At 35.7% G+C, this 19,403-nt stretch overlaps 1 protein-coding gene across 2 annotated transcripts in view; it reads left to right on the top strand.

The window, feature by feature from the left end:
• Positions 1–517: 517 nt before the first annotated feature.
• The window catches only part of CLGN (calmegin), a 32,377-nt gene continuing 13,491 nt past the window's right edge, over positions 518–19,403 (top strand). Inside the window, exons 1-6 of one of the 2 annotated variants that reach the window (XM_058436770.1) lie at positions 538–649; positions 1,394–1,477; positions 9,055–9,207; positions 11,489–11,562; positions 12,222–12,280; positions 16,003–16,144. In XM_058436770.1, the coding sequence (XP_058292753.1) occupies positions 9,064–9,207; positions 11,489–11,562; positions 12,222–12,280; positions 16,003–16,144 (419 nt within the window). In that variant the 5' untranslated portion in view covers positions 538–649; positions 1,394–1,477; positions 9,055–9,063. Of the gene's footprint in view, positions 650–1,393; positions 1,478–9,054; positions 9,208–11,488; positions 11,563–12,221; positions 12,281–16,002; positions 16,145–19,403 lie in introns of both variants that reach the window. The other variant, XM_032147564.2, reaches the window with a different exon arrangement.

The following is a 19,403-nucleotide window of genomic DNA, read 5'->3' as shown; positions in this document are numbered from 1 at the left end:
AGCCCCTTAGAGCACAATGAACACAATAAATGTTAGCAGCTCTTATTAATAGTGTTGTTCGAGAGAAAAAGAACATATTGTTTTATATACAATGTATTTATTAACACTCAACATATCTGTATTTGTCATATACACACACCAGACAGGAAAGCTCCTTATTAATCACCATGACCTCAGATCTGTTAACATCTAGAACTCTAGAGAAAGCCTAGAGCCCTAATCTTGCTGCACTTATTACTGGACGTTGTTCATAAATATGATTTACATAAAATTCAGGACCCAATCATTGCGCAACAGGAGGTAGCACGGTCTGCAGAGAGGGCGGGCGCTCAGAGGAGAAAAAGTCTTCGGACTTGCAGGGGGAATTCCTCCTGGGCTAACCCGGCAGCGGGGTCCAAGCCACAACCGGCCGGCAGCGGCACAGGCTCCATGTGCGGCTCCCCCTGGAGGCGGTTGAGCCCCTCAGAGCAGGAGCGCGCAGCACTCGCCTCTGGCAGCCTCCGCCTCCCGCCCACCGCCGCACGCGCATGCGCGGTTAGTAGTCGCTGCTGTGCGGCCGCCGGCCGGATTGGTCTGAAGAGACGCGGGGAGCAAGTGGCAGCGACTCGGACATCTGAGCTGCCACTGCCGAAAACAGACCGCAAGAGAGGTGCGTGAGCAGCAGGCCGCGTTCCCGCTGTCCCGCTGCCCTTTGAGCGCAGATTGGGGTGAGGAAGCGGAGTCGTTGCCGCTTCCCGCAGGCACCCCGTTATTTTGCCACCAGAGGGCTGAACCAGTCGTGGCCAGGTGATAGTGGATGTTGAGTCTGGCGATGGGGCTGCAGCGAGCCAGGGTCTTGACTGGGCTCTGGCGGCCCCGTGGGTGGACGCAGGGGGTCGGTGCCACCTGGGTCCCTTCGTGTCTCCAGCACCGCCGCATCCACCTGCTGCGCCCGGGCAGGGGCGGACGGGCGAGGGGACAGCTAGGTGCCTAGCCCGGCCGGCCTCCCCTGCGGGCTTGAGCCACCGGGAGCCGAGGCCGTTATTCCAGCGGTTGCCATTGCAGCCCCGTTCCACGCTCGAGCCCCGGGGCGCTCTCCCAAGGGTTGCGGAGGGGGCCCGGGGGGCGTCCGGACGCTGCTCACTCTGCTGACTGCTCGTTACAGAAACCCAAACGAGATCAAATAGGCTCGGCTGTCTCAGTCTCCATGTGTGGAAGCGAAGGAACCCCACCTTACGGCGGTGGGACCAGGGACTGTCGGCCGCTCCCTGGATACCCGCGCGGAGCCCAGTGTGCGCCGCCGGGGGGTGGGCGAAAGGGCTGGTTGAATCCAGAGAGGCCCTAATTACTAGACTCATTATCGCCCCAGGCCTGTTTACCATCAATCAGACACTTTCGCTGATTTTATTTATAGCATCTGCCCAAGCAACAAGGAGGAGGTGTTTGCTTGGGAGTTAAAAGCGAATGGCAACCAAAGCTCAGGACTGGGAGAGAAAAGGTAAATAACGTGGCCACGGGAAGAAATCTCAAATTAGAAAAGGGTTCATTAACGTAGAAACTTTTTGTTGCTTAAAAGCAGGCAAAATCCCGATCTCATCTGATGATTTTGCTTGCTTTACAAATGTCGACATCACTCGAGGTAGCCCTCCTTTGGGTCATTGTAAGTTTGACCTCTTTTCAGTTTGGAGTTTTGCCTTCACGTCTTAACTGGTTGATCTTCCAGTCACATTTAGATCTCATCCCCAAATCCTCAGAACAAGATATTCTGTACTCTGTCTTAGCTAGTTGATAAGGTTAATTATTGTGTGTAAATGATGGAAGTATGTTGATACATCTGTCTAGAAATTGAACAGTGTTGTAAGTTAGCTGTAGTACTTTTTAAGTACCTAATAAATATTGGTGTTTTTAAATAGAAAACTAGAATGATGAACTTTAAAGAATCTTTGGATTGTCTAGTTCACGTCGCAAATGAGAAAACAGGCCCAGAGCAGTTTTAATCACTTGTCTTTTTAATAATAAAACTAGAAACTTGGTGCGATGGTGCCATGTTCATTGTACTTTTTATTATATCATTCTACATTGCATTCCTGAAGCCACATAACAACTAAAACTTTAAGTAATAGGTGATTGTCAAACACCACTTCTGGGATATACCAGTGTTGGTCCCATCCTCAGTCAGCCATTAAAACTGAATAACAGCAGAAAGGCATCGCAGTTATAAGAAACAGCATGTACAAAAGTGTGTTAAATAGATGTGTTGAGAGTGAAAGAAGGCCAGGCGTGGTGGCTCACGCTTGTAATCCCAGCACTTTGGGAGGCCAAGGCGGGCGGATCACCTGAGGTTAGGAGTTGGAGACCAGCCTGACCAATATGGTGAAACCCCGTCTGTACTAAAAATACAAAAATTAGCCAGGCATAGTGGCGCGTGCCTGTAATCCCAGCTATTCGGGAGGCTGAGACAGGAGAATCGCTTGAACCCGGGAGGCAGAGGTTGCAGTGAGCCAAGATTGTGCCACTGCACTCCAGCCTGGGTGACAGAGCAAGACTCCATCTCAAAAAAAAAAAAAAAAAATTACAAAAATGTGTCACAGAAACATAAAGTGACCATAGTGGTGGAAAAATGGCAACTGTAGACTTGTTCAATGTAGTGTTGCCAGAAACCTTCAATTTGTGAAAAATGCAATAAATCAATGTGCAGTAAAATGAGGTATGCCTCTATGTACACACACACACATGCGCACACACACACACACACACACACACATACCCTATTGATTCTGCTTCTCTGATGAACTCTGACTAATAAAATGGCTCTCCTCCAAGTAATGATTCAGGGATTCTGCAACTTTCTACCTTGTAATTCTGCCATTTTCAACCATGACTTTCAAAATTGCTTGCATCAAACCAGAAGGGGAAAGATCATAAAGAATTATAATTCATAATTATGGGAAGTTTTTATGGGCAAGGGCTGACAATGGCATACAGGTCTTCTATTTACATTCTATTGGCTGGAACCAGGTAATGGTCACATCTAGTGCCAAGGAAATTACCCTTGTGATCAGCCAGCAATTTCTCCCACACCTTACAACAGATATTGCATATCCTGTGATTGTCTTTTCTTTGTGTGCCGTACTTATCTTTGATGTGACAGTGAGCATTACTTCAATACCAGCACATGAGCTGCACTTTGTAATTTGGGGGTGGTAGTGGAGATCCAGTAGGGTTTTTAGGAGATATTGGTGTAATTATTTAAAGTAGACCAGACTACTTGATCTAGATTTCAAAGACTGGGAAGAATGGTATCTCATTCATGGATAAAGTTACTTGTGCTTCAATTCGTTATTGAGCTAGCACAGAAGCAGTGCAGAGAACATACATGAGATCAAAGATATGTGTTGGTGCAGAAGGATGCAGTTCTTTAGTGCCTCCCTTCTTATGAAGGCACAACTGATACTTAGTGATCTCAGCAAGCCTCATGGAGTGAGGAATACATAAGAAGCTTGGAACTTTGGGCATGCTAACTTTTATTTCATAAGGACGGAAGAGGGTGATATTAGCACTTAATGTTCTACCCTATACCATGTAAACAAATTCTTGCTGTACTAAAACTGCATAACTTAAAACAGCCATGCAGATCAATGAAGAAATAGATAACACCACAAGCCAACCAAACATAATAAACATATGGACAACACTGTACCCAACAATAGCAGAACACACATTTTTCTTAACTGCACATAGAACATTCTCCAGGATAGACCATATTAGATCACAAAACAAGTCTTAATGAATTTTAAAAGATTGAAATAATACAAAGTAAGTTTTCTGAACACAAAGGAAAAAAACTAGAAATCAATAGTAGAAGGAAAACAAGAAAAATTCACAAATACGTGGAAATTAAACAGCACACTCTTGAACAATGAGCCAAAGAAGTCTCAAGGGAAGTTAGAAAAACATCTTGAGACAAATGAAAATGAGAACAAAAGATACCAAAACTTATGGGATACAGTGAAAGCAGTGTTAAAAGGGAAATTTATAGCTTTAAACACTTACATGAAAAACAAAAGATCTCAAGTTAACAACCTATCTTACACCTTGAGGAACTAGAAAAAGAGCAAATGAAACCCAAAAGTTAGAAGAAAGAGGGAAATAATAAAGATTAGAGCAGAGAGAAACAAAATAGAAAACAGAAAAACGAGAGAAAACAAGTGAAATCAAGAGTTAATTCTTCGAAAAGGTCCACAAAAAAATTAACAAACTTTTAGTTAGATTAAGAAAAATGAGAGAAGACTCAAATAACTAAAACTGGTAATGAAAGGACATTACATCTGATTCTACAGAAATAAGAGGGATTATAAGAGAATACACTGAAGGATTGTATGGCAACAAATTGGATAATCTAGATTAAATGGATACATTCTTAGAAACACACACCCTATCAAGATTAATCATGAAGAAGTAGAAAATCTGAACAGACCTATAACTGGTAAGGGGATTGAATCAGTAAACAAAAACTTCCCAGCAGATAAAAGCCTAGGACTAGGTGGCTTCACTGGTGAGTTCTACCAAACATTGAAAGAAGAATTAATACCAGTCCTCCTCAAATTTTTCCGAAATATTGAAGAGGAGTAAACACTTCCAGATTCATTCTATGAAGCCAGCATAACCCTGTTATCAAAGCCAAAGACACTATAAGAAAACTACAGAGCAATATTCCAGATGATTATTGATGCAGAAATTCTAAACAAAATACTTGACAACAAAATTCAACAGCATATTAAAAGAGTTATATACTATGACCATGTTGGATTTATTCCTAAAATTCAAGGACTATTCAACATAAGAAAATCAGTGTAATATGCCACATTAACGATGTAGGGAGGGGAGAACACATGATCATCTTTATTCATGCAGAAAAAACATTTGACATGATTCAACACTCTTTCATAATAAAAAACACTCAGTACACTAGGAATAGAAGGCAACCACCTCAACATAGTAAAGGCCATATATGAAAAGCCCACAGTTAACATCAGACTAAATGGTGAAAGACTGAAAGCTTTTCCTTTAAGATCTAGAATAAGACAAAGATGCCTGCTTTTTCCACTTCTCCCGAGCCAGAGAAATTAGGGAAGAAAAAGAAAGAAAAAAGACATTCAAATTGAAAAGGAAGAAGTAAAATTATCTCAGCAGATAACATGATCTTATATGTATGTACAAAACTGTAAAGATTTCACAAACACAATACAAAAATCTGTTAGAAATAATAAATGAAGGCCAGGCATGGTGGCTCACGCCTATAGTCCCAGCAATTCTGGAGGCTAAGGTAGCCAGATCACTTGAATCTAGGAGTTTAAGACCAGCCTGCACAACATGGCAAAAACCATCTCTACAGAAAAATACAGAACATTAGCTGGGCATGGTGATGCTTGCCTGTAGTCCCAGCTACTGGAGAGGCTGAAGTGGAGGATCACCTGAGTCCAGGAGTTCAAGGCTGCAATGAGCCATGATGGTGCCGCTGCACTCCAGCCTGGGTAACAGAGTGAGACCCCATCTCAAAAAACAAACAAATGAATTCACTAAAGTTGCAGGGTAAAAAAATTAGCACACAAAAATTAGTTACACTTCTGTATACTAACAATGAACAGGAAATTAAGAAAACAACTCCATTTATAACAACATCAAAAAGAATAAAATACTTAGGAATAAATTTAATCAAGGAAGTAAAATACTTGTACATGAAAAACTATGAAATGCTGCTGAAAGAAATTAAGAAACAAATATTAATCAATGGAAAGACATTGTGTTCATTGGGATTGGAAGACTTAATAAGATGGAAACACAACCCAAAGTAATCTATAGATTCAGTGCAATCCCTATCATAATCCTAATAGCACTTTTTGCAAGAATAGTAAAATTCATATAGAATCTCAAGGGACCCCCAAATAGCCAGAACAATATTGGGAAAGAATAAGTTTGGAAATCTCACATCTCTGTTTCAAAACTTATTACAAAGTAATCAAATCAGTGTGAGACTGGCATAAAGACAGACATATATATCAATGCGATACAATAAAGAACCTAGAAATAAATTCCCACATATATGTTCAAATTTTTTTCATAAAAGTGCCAAGACCATTTTGTGAGAAAGGACAGTCTTCTCATGAGATAATATTGGGGAAACTGGCTATCCACATGCAAAAGAATGAGGTTGTAACCTTACCTTAAATCAGGGACAAAAATTAACTCGAAATGGATTGAAGACTTAAACATAAGAAAACTATAAAACTGTTAAAAGAAAACATGGAAAGCTTCATGACATTGAATTTGCCAGTAATTTTTATTTGACACCTAAAGCACAGACAACAAAAGAAAATATGTATAAATTGGAAAACTCAAAATTAAAAAGTTCTGTGCATCAAAGAACACAACACAATGAAAAACCTATGCAATGGGAGAAAATATTTGCCAATCATATATTTGATAAGGGGTCAGTATCCAGAATTTGTAGGAATTCCTACAACTCAAAACAAAAACAAAACCTGATTTTTTAAATAGGCAAAGGACCTGAATAGACATGTTTCCCTTGAAGATATATAAATAGCCAACAAGCACATGAAAAGATACTCAGTATCACTAATCATCGGGGAAATGCAAATCAAACCACAGTATGATACTACCCCATATTAGGACCTATTAGAGTGGCTACTATTAAACATAATTTTGAACAAATGTTGGCAAGGATGTGTAGAAATTGGAACCCTTGTGCCTTGTTGGTGGGAATGTAAAATGGTAAAGCCACAATGGAAAACAGTATGAGGATTCAAAAAAAATAAAATTATTATATGACCCAGCAATTCAACTTATTGGTATATACTCAAAAGAATTGAAAACAAGGTCTCAGAGTTATTTGTATACCCATATTCATTGTAGGATTATTCACAACAGCCAATAGGTGGAAGCAACCCAAGTGTCCACTGACAGATGAACGTATAAATAAAATGTGGTATATACACACAATGGAATACTGTCCAGCTTTAAAAAGGAAGGAAATTTGATACATGCTACAACATGGATGAAGCTTGAGGGCATTATGCTAAGTAAAATAAGCCAGTTACAGAAAGGCCAATACTGTATGATTCCACTTATATGCAGTACCTAGAGTAGTCAAAATCATACAGATAGATATTAGAAAGGTGGTTTCCAGGGGCTGGAGGGAAGGGTAGTGGGGAGTTGTTAAATGTGTGTAGCGTTTTAGTTTTAGAGCATGAAGAAAGTTTTGGAAATTAGTTGTACAACAATGAGAATATGTTTTACCATGTGATTTAAAACAATTTTAAATGCATAAACTAACTACTTGATTTTCTTGTAGTATTACACCAGCATCTGGCCTCTCAGAGTGTCAGTACAGACTTGTCAATAGCATACCTCTCTCTAAGAAATGAGATGTGACAAACCTCATAGTTTTGTTTGGAACTTGATAACATGTTGGCACCATTGTGAGACAGATTTCAATACTGTGAACTTCATGATCTAATTCTCAGTTGTCAGCTGGTGCAGCATTGAAGAATGATAGGATACTGCAGCATTACACAGAAAGTATTAAGTCTGTATTTCTGATTTTTTTTTAAAAAAGGAACAAATAAAAACAATACAACTGCATTGTCTACAGAATGCCTTGTAACCAATTGCAGTTCTTTAAAAATATCTGTTTTTGTTTTGTCGATTGGGAATAGTACCTACGCTATTCATGTCCTGGGCTGCAAAGATTAAATTAGCTAGTTCTTTTATGTAAATATAAGATCATAGAATTTTAAAGAAGAAACAAACTTTCAAGACAAAGTGTTTTCTGAACTTTTTTCTGAAGCATTGGCAACTATTTCTAAGGAAAAGTCAGGAAAAACTATAATATAGAATACAAATAAAACTGGTGTGCTCTGGTTGAGTTAAGGGTAGAGTTCCAGATAGAGCACTGCCTGCTTGGCTTCCTCTTAACTCTTCCTTGGCAGCCCAGTACACCAGAGCTCAAACAAAGCACTTAGAATGTATTTTTTTCAACAAATTAATTATTTGGAACCTAAAGTGTACATTCATTTGAAAGAGAGGATATGGGTCTAAAGTTATATTAATGCTCATTATTACTAGTAGTATTTTATGTGTTTTTATTTTGCTCAAAAATGATTAATAGCAAGTCAAGCAAAGTGCCTTTTACTACGTAACATGGAAGGCTCTTAGACTTTTAGAATAATGAAACTTTTAGAGTTCATAATTAATAAGCAATTTGCAGATATACAAATTTCTGTGCCAATAACTAGGAAATTAAGGAAATAAGCCTATTTCATTGTGTCAAATTGATCCCTTTACCTTTACTTCCTATCCCAGTTATACCTCTTTTGTGATTTAGAGAGATCAAATTCTAATGAATGACAGCACCCATCATTTTTGTGTTGTCTTTGTCCATAAATATATAAGTAATTATGTAATCATAGAATTATAGGAATTATATATGCAAAAGAACTTTCTCCATAGCAGTCTACCTGATTACAATAAGCCCTATATTTGTTTGATCTTTTGACTGTGCTTTGATTTTAGTAAAACACTACCACATTAAATTTGTGATAAAAAATTTTTTGTATCTTTTCTCAGCATTTATATATAAATGTATTTTGGTTTTATAATTATAAAATTTCCATTTGTATGTTTATATACACTTAAGCAACATTTTAATAAAAACAATTTCAGTGAACATTTAGGAATCATGATACTTTTTCTTTTAAAGAGGTCTACATATTATTTGTGTTTGATAATTACTATCATCTTTATCTTTAGATTTTGTGCCATTGGCTCTTTGTTTTTGGACAAAGGCCTGCATCTATAGAATCTGTTTCCTACAAGATTTGAAGTTTGTATTTTCACTTGCTCAAAGCATAATTTAAATAATTTTGTCAGTGATTTGTTTTAAAAGCCATCCTAGAATAAAGGAGCTATTATGGAGAAATTATTTATTTCTACATATAGTTAACACTTATTTTCACAACTTTGTTTTATTTTCACTAATTACTTTTAATTTCACAGATAATCAATATGCATTTCCAAGCCTTTTGGCTATGTTTGGGTCTTCTGTTCATCTCAGTTAATGCAGAATTTATGGATGATGATGTTGAGATGGAAGACTTTGAAGAAAATTCAGAAGAAATTGATGTTAATGAAGGTGAACTTTCCTCAGAGGTATGGTTATTAAGAAATGAATTATAAACTATTCCTTTATGTAGTACAATGAAGTGATTGACCTCTGGTGATTCATTTCAGTTCAAATAATCTTCATTTCAGAGATAGATAGAAAAACATTGTTTTTTTTCTAAATATCTTATTACTTTATTTTTTAGAGTGCCCATGTAATTCAGAAATTTGTTCATGGCACCTAGCACAGTTTCTTAAACAAATAAATATTGGGGAGGTTTTTACTATCAAAACAGGAGTTTGTCACTGATTAAAGAGAACTAAGCTAATAGTAAGGTTTTTATTCATATTTCTGACATTGCTAGATCTTTTCAAATAAAAGGCCATATAATTTGCAATTCTTCGAGAAGTAAAGTATTTGTCTTTATTTCTCGGAGAAAAGAAAATGCTAAGAAGGAGGATGAATTAGAAAAGGAAGTGAGGGTGAAGGATGGGCATTTAGTAAACCTGACTCGTGTTTCTGTCTCAGCATTGTTAAAACGTGTATTTTGAAGTAGTGATTAACAGGAATCTGAGAAATTGCAGGGATTTTCGTATACCTTGATGATACATAAGAGCTTTTATATTGAGGAATATTCATATCTAACCTTGTGATAATCAGAAATATTTTTGATGGTAAGAAAGCATTAATTGTATTCTGCCAGCTACTGTTTGAAGGGTCAAAGGGAATAATACGTAGTTGTTACAGATTTCTTTACTTCATTTCCTCTTATTAAGAATTTTTCATTTGGAAATGTGTTGTTTCACTGTTTAAAATGAATAGTATGTTTCGCCTGTTAAATTTAAGCTCTGTGAGGACAATTTTTTTAAAGCCTAGTTCTATAATCTGCAGAAAGTAAGTACTCCAAGTACTAATAATTACTGACTTGGATACAGTTACTACAGGGTCTTTGAAGGTTAATATTAATACTTCAAAGAAATTGACAGGTAACTACCACTCGACTTATTTGGTGATACTTTGAGAATATGATAAGAAGTGGGAAAGAATGATTTTTGATGCTTCTAATTTTATAGCATGAGTAATCTACATAGGGTGAAGTATAAATAAAGGGCAAAATAAACTGATTTTAGGGGTGGCCTATCAGAAGGAAGCCTCTTGTGACACCATTGCCCATTTTGTCAATCTATAAAAATATAGAGAACAGTAAAGTTGTAATTCAGTAAACTTCATAGAAGATTGGCAGCTTTGGTAGCTGAATCTTGACCCTGTCAGTAATTATGTGGAATTTTGTGTAATTACTGATTTTCCTCCCTTAAACAGACAGGAAGTGTTTTACTATCAGGGTGCGATAGGGACAGTGAAAATAGAAAAAGTATTTCTGCACCCTTTCCCCTAAAGCCTAATGGAAGAAATCTCACTAATCATACAGATACAATCACAACAAGGTGATTCTGAGAGGATCCAGACTAACCTATTACTTTAGGCAAATTTTTATTTATTCGTCCTCAGTTTAAATTATCTTTTGATAGTTTATCAGTCTTTACTCTTTTAAATTATTTTGTTGGTAAATTCTGTATCATGTAGTAAAAATGTATGAGCTTTGGAGCCTGACAGTCTTGGCTTTATGTGTAAGTTCTACAATTATCTAACTGGACAGCGGTAAGCAAGTTACTTTGTCTGTCCCAGTTTCATCATATATAAAGTGGTTACTGATGATACTTCCCCCGTAGAAATATTATGAGAATTAAAGGAACCACTATATCATCAGCAATACCACTGCCACCATCATCATTATTGCCACTCTAACAGCTAACACTTCAAAGGCACTTGAAACAGTGCTTTGTTGATAATTGCTTTGCAATGCTATCTCCATAGAATCTTTTCATTCTCTGGGTTCCTAATCTTGGAAAATTATATTATTATCTTTTAGGGTACTTAACAGTAAAACTTAAGAGTTAATTTTAAAAGCCTATGTGCTTACTAAGCTCTACATCTTACATGCTTTTCGTTATGCTATTTCCTTTGCTCCCAAAGAGTTTTATCCATAAATATTGTCACTTGTCAGAGTCCCTTTGTTCCTTCTGTGTTAGAAGGGGTCAGTGTATCCACTGTTTGTACGTATAGTATTTTTATCATCATGGTATTTCTTATATTTTCTTGTACCTTATCATTACTAGGATACAAAGTTTTGTATCCTATTTGAGTTTGTCACCTCATATCTGTATTACCTGCATGTGCATTGCATACTATGTTCTTCACTAGGAAGATTATTTAATTGAAATATTTGTGAAAATGAATAACTTTAGACTTGGAAAATCTCTTTTCCAGATTAAATATAAGACACCTCAACCTATAGGAGAAGTATATTTTGCAGAAACTTTTGATAGTGGAAGGTTGGCTGGGTAAGTATTCATTCAAGAGAATGTTTTCTTTGATTTATTAGCTCTTTCGAAGTTATTAGGTTTTGGCCTATGAAAATTACCTCTACTACAGATCTATAAAAAATTTTAAAGTAGTTTAATTGACAATGCAAATCAGTACTTAGTATATTTTTGTAATTGATAGAATGTTTAATTTGAATAGTTATTTATTCAAAGAAAATATACTAATTCTGAATGTAAAGATGAAATTTATAACATTTCTTTATTCTCTAGGACAGATATTAACACTCTTAAGTTCAGACACAAATATGAGTACTGTTCTACTCTAAATAATGGAGAAAACAAAAGTTAATATTAAAATGATTATTATGTGTCAGATGTCCTTTAAAAAAGTAGATAATTACCATATTTAATCCACATTTTACAGGTGAAGAAACCTCGGTTTCTTGTACCTTACCTGTGATCATACAGCTAGTAAATTATAGATTCCAAATTTGGTTTAACTCTAGCCCTTCAGGATTATGTGTAGGCATCCTTATTTAGCATCTAAGTATGAATTTATTGTTGAATGAAAAGTGACTGTATTGGGTGATCTTTTGTTGTGTTTCTGTATGCATTGTATCTATAAATTGCTGATTTTATTGTTAATGACATATATGTATGTTCGACTTTATTTACAGATGGGTCTTATCAAAAGCAAAGAAAGATGACATGGATGAGGAAATTTCGATATACGATGGTAAAATATTTATTTAAGTATTAGATATAACCAGTATGACCTGGAGTTCACTAACCTTTGAGATTATATTTTTGTTAAATTGTGTTGGCTGGAGGCCCCCACCCTGCCTCACAATAAAATGTTCAGTCTTTTATCTTGTCCCTCTTCAATATTTCTGAAAAACCCTTTACTATTTCTGAAAATCTCACTCTTAAGCCAGTTAATCTAGTTTTCTAACTGAACAGTTGAATTTTCACTCTACTGCTGTTAGACTTTTGCATTTCCTGAAGCAGTATTTTCCAGGCTACTGCTGTCTCTATGGTTTCATCTCAAGCATAGACATACCTAGATCAAATTATAATTTATGGTAAGATTCTCCTAGCAAGTAAAAAGCAGAGGATAACTAATGAGAGCTACAAGATATGTGGCTACTTCTGGAATCCTCATCTCCAGGTCTATACCCATTATCATAGGGTGTCTAATAGGATTATCTTCAACCTTAGCTCTAGAAAGAAATGTCCCATAGGCAGGGGTCATATTGTCTTCCCTAATAGGACAACCCTGGAGTATGACCAAATATTTTCTTCTTTGTGGTCTAAAAACCAGCCTCCTTGATTGTTATATGCTGAAGCAAGATCAGCCTCTTCTCACAGTGACTGATAGTGATAATTTCTTCTTTCTCAGAGGACCTCATACTCATAAACATGTGGCCTTGCAATCAGACTGTGATAAGCAGTTACATCACAACAGCAAAACAGATAGCATGTTGGATGTCAGCTGTCCGTTTCCTTTTCATAGTTTCTGTTTAGTGTAAGATAAAGATCATACCTGCATGTCTTCCTTTGCGTGGTGTTTGCCATCCCAGCAAATCCCCTGTGCATATATATACACATATATATACATGTATACACAAATATATATATACATATACACATATGTGTGTGTATATATGTGTGTGTGTATATACATATGTATATATATGCTTATCTACTCCAAAAAGGACACCACCATATGCCCAGAAAAAGCAGTAGTGGGATTTCTGGATCAAATAGTAGATCTACTTTCAGTTTTTTAATAAACCTCCCTGCTGTTTTCCATAGAGGCTGTATTAATTTACATTGCACCAGCAGTGTATAAATGTTCCCTTTTCACCACATCCATGCCAATTATTTTGACTTTTTAATAATGGCCATTCTTACAGGGGTAACGTAGTATCTCATTGTGGTTTTAATTTGCATTTCCTTGATGATTAGTGATGTTGAGCATTTTCTAAACATGTTCGTTGGCCATTTCTATATCTTCTTTTGAGAAATGTCTATTTATGTCATTTGCCTACTTTCTGATGGGATTAATTTTTTTCTTGCTGATTTGTTTGAGTCTCTTCATTCTGGATACTAGTCCTTTGTCAGATTCATAAGTTATTAATATTTTCTCCCACACTGTGGGTTGTCTGTTTACTCTGATGATTATTTCTTTTGCTGTGCAGAAGCTTTTTAGTTTAATTAGGTCCCATTTGTTTATTTTTGGTTTTGTTGCATTTGCTTTTGGGTTCTTGGTCATGAATTCTTTGCCTAAGCCAATGTCTAGAAGAGTTTTTCTGGTGTTATCTGCTAGAATTTTTATGGTTTCAGATCTTAGGTTTAAGTCTTTAATCCATCTTGAGTTGATTTTTGTATAAGGTGACAGGTAAGGATCCAGTTTCATTCTTCTACATATGGCTTGCCAGTTTTCTCAGTACCATTTATTAAATAGAGTGTCCTTTCCCTAATTTATATTTTTGTATGCTTAGTCAAAGATCAGTTAGTTGTAAGTATTTTGCCTTATTTCTGGTTCTCTATTCTGTTCCAGTGGTCTGTGTGTCTACTTGAGACCACTACCATACTGTTTTGATAATATGGCCTTGTATAATTTGAAGTCAGGTAATGTGATGCCTCCAGATTTGTTCTTTTTGCTTGGGATTACTTTGGCTATTCAGGCTCTTTTTTGGTTCCATATGAACTTTTGGATTTTTTTACTAATTCTGTGAAAAATGTTGTTGGTATTTTGACAGGAATCGCATTGAATCTGTAGATGGCTTTGGGCAGTATGATCATTTTCATGATATTGATTCTTCCAATCCATGAGCATGGGATGTGTTTCCATTTTTTTGGGTCATCTATGATTTTTTTCAGCAGTGTTTTGTAGTTCTCCTTGTATAGATCTTTCATGTCCATTAAGAATATTCCTAGGGATTTTTTTTTTTTTTTGCAGCTATTGTAAAAGTCATTGAGTTCCTGATTTGATTTTCAGTTTGGTCGTTGTTGCTATGTAGCAGTACTACTGATTTGTGTACATTGATTTTGTAACCTGAGACTTTTATTGAATTCATTTTTCAAGTCTAGTAGTCCATTGGACGAGTCTTTAGGGTTTTCTAGTTATGCGATCATATCATTAGCAAACAGTGATAGCTTGACTTCCTGATTTCCAATGTATATGTCCTTTATTTCTTTCTCCTGCCAAATTGCTCTGGCTAGGACTTGCAGATAAATTTGTTACTTCTTAAAATAAGACCTCTATAGGGGGCGAGGGGCAAACTACAAGTTAGTGCTAATACAATTCACCATCAATGTGAGAGAAAGAAAACCAAGTACATTAATCTTTTTCAAAAAAAACATAATATGACGAAATTGGGGGAGAAAGAAAAGAAACTTGGAAACTTAATAAGAACCCACACATTTTTAAAAGTCTAAAAATGTACGTACAATTATAGACCAAAAATTACCCCTCTTTGTTCTAAGACTGTGTCTGGTTCTTGCATTATTTTTCTTAGAAAGAAAACAAAATGATATAAGAGCATTTGTGATTCAAAAGTGCCCATTAATGAATATTTTGAGTTGACACAATACTGGAAAATAGCTAGTTTTTGCCAAATCGAATTTTCTTGGAATAGGCAATACCTATCATTTTCAAAACAGAAGATTTTACACAAATTAATATAAGTTGATTTTCTATTCTAAAACCAGTGAAAGAGTAAAGTCTAACACATAACTTTTGGGCTATAGGTAGCCCACCTAGCTTTGCATTGTATGTGGCCCATAATCTAATTTCAGGAACGTCCTGATCTTAACATGGAAAATTGTAACCCAGAGAAGGCCTAACTCAGTTTGCCTTGTTATAGCTTAGCGCTTATGCTGCCTTCCTGGCCAAAAGTTCTGAGAGCTGATTAGTGTAGCCTGAGAAGGGTTTGTGTGAATTAAGCATGCAGTTTTCAAAATGAACTTTAAGTCTTTACAATAACTGCTGCAAGTAAGAAAAGTAGCTGATGAGTATTGTGCATTTCAAAATAAATGGACTACTCATTTTGTGTTAAGGATGCTCTTTGTGTCATATGCACTTTTAAGTATGTCATTTTAAAAATACAATATTGACATACCCTATTGAGACAAACCACACTTTATAATTTCATTGATTAAAAACTCTTTCATAGAAAAACCAAACTAATTCAGCTTTAAGAGTGACTTAATTAGACACTATAGTGTTTGCTATTAGTTTTGACAATTTTAGTTAAGATGAAATCATTCTTTGATAGAAAAAAAGATAAATGAGCAGGCATACATATATAGTTGAAGATATTTCCTGATTTAAATTTTTATTTTTCCCAAGTCAGCCTTCCTGGGAAAAAATTATTGTTCACAACTGCTGATAAATAACTCTTAGGTCAGTGTTTTCTGTTTTAGTTTAATTTGCTTTGCTTTATTTTTTAGGAAGATGGGAAATTGAAGAGTTGAAAGAAAACCAGGTACCTGGTGACAGAGGACTGGTATTAAAATCTAGAGCAAAGCATCATGCAATAGCTGCTGTATTAGCAAAACCCTTCATTTTTGCTGATAAACCCTTGATAGTTCAGTAAGTGTTGCTATGTTTTTGGATACTTTTTCTGAATTTTGTATTAGCTTTGGCTTCTGAATATAGCTTGTATTTTGAAAATGGATGTAAAAATCTAGATCTTCCTTTTCTGTTTCACTTAGTTAAAACACAAATGTGCATATACACACAAACATACCCATGCTTTCAATGAAAAGCAGGTAAATGATAAAATTATACAAAGATCAACCATTCTTATGGCCTAGTACTAATATTTATATTTGTTTATTTCAAGGAGTTGTATGTGGGCTATTAAGCAGTATATTTCCTTTGGTCTGAGTGCTTGTTTTGACTAAATGAGGAATAAATAGTTTGGCTCTCTTAAAAAAATTTAAGAATTATGTGATATATACTGTAATATATACAATTCTGCTGCCATAAACTATATAATGCATAATAAAAATCACCACTTTTGTTTTACTCTTAAAATTACTTGTTATCCAAATATTAAACTTAATATATTCAGAATAGAATCATAAATATTGCTATTAAACCAGTGATAAGATTCAAAGGCAGAAAATTTATTTCAAAAATAAATGTTTATGAATACCAGTGTCTTTCAAGCATGGACCCCTTTTAAAGGTCACATTCTCATAAATAATCCTTTCCTTCAACCTCTCTACCTCCCCACCATGCCTGGCATGGTGCCTCATGTGTGTAATCCCAGAACTTTGGGAGGCCTAGGTGGGCAGACAGCTTGATCCCAGGAGTTCAAGATCAACCTGGGCAACATGGCGAAACCCCGACTCTACAAAAAAATTTTTAAAATTAGCCAGTCATGGTGGTGCCTGACTGTAGTCCCAGCTACTCTGGAGGCTGAGGTGGGAGGATCACCTAAGCCCAGGAAGTCGAGGCTGCAGTGAGCCAAGGTCATACCAGTGCATTGCAGCCTGGGTGGCAGAATGAGATCTTGCCTCAAAAAAAAAAGAAAAAAAAGAGGACCAAGAATTGAATAGCAGTCTTTCATATGTTTAAAAACAATTCAAAGGAGAGTGAATGTTTGTCTCCTCTTAATATTGATAAAATGAAATGGGGTAAATAAAATGAAGATATTTATATTAAATGCTATAAATGCTGATTTACAACATAACTTTACTATAAAGCTACTTTTCCCAAATTGTGTACATGTTAATATAAATGCATATAATTGAAGATGAAGAATATCCTAACTTAAAAAATAGGAAGTAAAGCCCTGGCGCAGTGGTTCACACCTGTAATCCCAGCACTTTGGGAGGCCAAGGCGGGTGGATCACGAGGTCAGGAGATCAAGACCATCCTATTTAACATGGTGAAACCCTGTCTCTACTAAAAATACAAAAAATTAGCCAGGTGTGGTGGCAGGCGCCTGTAGTCCCAGCTACTCGGGAGGCTGAGGCAGGAGAATGGCGTGAACCAGGGAGGCAGGGCTTGCAGTGAACCGAGATCATGCCACTGCACTCCAGCCTGGACGACTGGGCGACAGAGTGAGGCTGTCTCAAAAATAAATAAATAAATAAACAAAAATAAAATTTAAAAAAGGAAGTATGTTAGCTCATTAAAGACTGAGAAGTTCTACATATGAAAACCTGTTTTCGGCATTACTACTGTGTTTCCCAAACTCATTTGATCACATAAGTTTATTTTCCCACCTAACAATAATTGCTATTTCATGGAACAATTTGAGAAATGATACTCTGAAAAAATTAAGGTTACCATATACTCTGCATATGTCCTTGGTTTTCCTATGACTAGAAGTTTAGCAGCAGTCCAGCTGTATGATAAACGTTTTGTTGATCCTCTAATCCATTGTGAATCATTTATACTAGGTAAAAGTTAATTATTTGAAAACTCTGAATGTTTGCAGTATAAGAAATGGACAAAGTGATTGAATCTAGGCATAATGGAACAATGAAACTATGTTCACATTTATGCAGCCACTGTACAAAATTGTTTTTTCCAGTTCTTACCTTTTTACAGAACGCTCTGTCCTCAGATAACGTATTATAAAGCAAAATCTTTTTAATTTTTTTTTCTAAAAACAGTGACTTTTAAGTCATATCATGTACCATGTCTTCTACTTATAGTCTTCAAATACTTAAATTCCATGAAAAAGAAAATTTTGTCAGCTATTCATTAAAATAAAGACTTTGAGGAAAACAAACTGTCCTCTATTTAAAAAACGAAAAAGAACAAAAGAATACCTTCCTTCTGATTATCATAGAAGAATTTTGAGCATGTATTTGCCCCTCATTGGGCATGATATCCTTTAATCATCATAACAATTCTTTGAGGTGTAAGTATGGGCCATGTCTGCATATTATAGATGAGCAAATAGAGACTTAGAGCTTAAATGACTTGCCCTTACCCAAGGAGTCACTAGAGTAAGTGGCAGAATCAAGAATAACTCTCAGGTCATTTTGACTTTAAAGTACATGCTTGTAGCCACTGTTGTAGATAGCTTAAGAAATAAAGCATGGTAAAAAGTATAGGGAAAAATCATCCCTTTCAAATCAGAGATACTTAAAATTTTGTTTCCTCTGTTTTTTAATACAAAATATGTACACCAATTGAGTTCAAACAGTTAAAATTTTGTATGCTATCATGTTTTACCTTCTTGTCACTAAATTTTTTCAGAAACATTTACAACTATAGTCCTTTATTAAAATGATCATTATTTCTGGTTGTTTCTCTAGTTTTCATGTCTTTTTGTTTTAATTCATTTAATGAAATCATAACCTTTTTTGTTTTTACTGTTTGACAGCCATTTCCTCGTTGATTTTTGTCACATATAATTCATTAATTTAACAAAAAAATCTCGTCAGTAAGTCTGTGCCTCATTGCTGTAGCAAGGCTATTTGCTTTTAAAAATTACCAATAAAGAAAAAAAACTTTGCTGAGAATTACACTGTGTTGTAAATTCATAAGAGACTCTTGTGTTCATTCTTTTAGCTGTTATACTACACAGAGAAAATTTCCCATATCTCCTGGCTGTTTAGGTCTGAAATCCAGCTTATTGATTGAGATCATGAATCTCTTTGCTGGAGCTATTTAATTAAATGTACAACTTATTTAACATGGTAAGATGTAATGAACTCTAGGTTTCTAAGATCATTAGCAATTTCTTGGAAATCTTGCTGTAGCTGTCGTTCTTACTGCCTTTTTTTTTTTAGTTTATAAAGTATAAGTATAGTGCCTACCTTATCAGAATTTGAAATTTCCTGTTGTAGTTTTAGTCACAGTATCTTATTCTTAATTTATCAGT

The sequence above is a fragment of the Hylobates moloch genome, unplaced genomic scaffold (assembly GCF_009828535.3).
Source record: "Hylobates moloch isolate HMO894 unplaced genomic scaffold, HMol_V3 SCAFFOLD_3, whole genome shotgun sequence".
Classification (NCBI taxonomy): domain Eukaryota; kingdom Metazoa; phylum Chordata; class Mammalia; order Primates; family Hylobatidae; genus Hylobates; species Hylobates moloch.
This window is presented reverse-complemented; position numbering and strand designations above follow the sequence as displayed.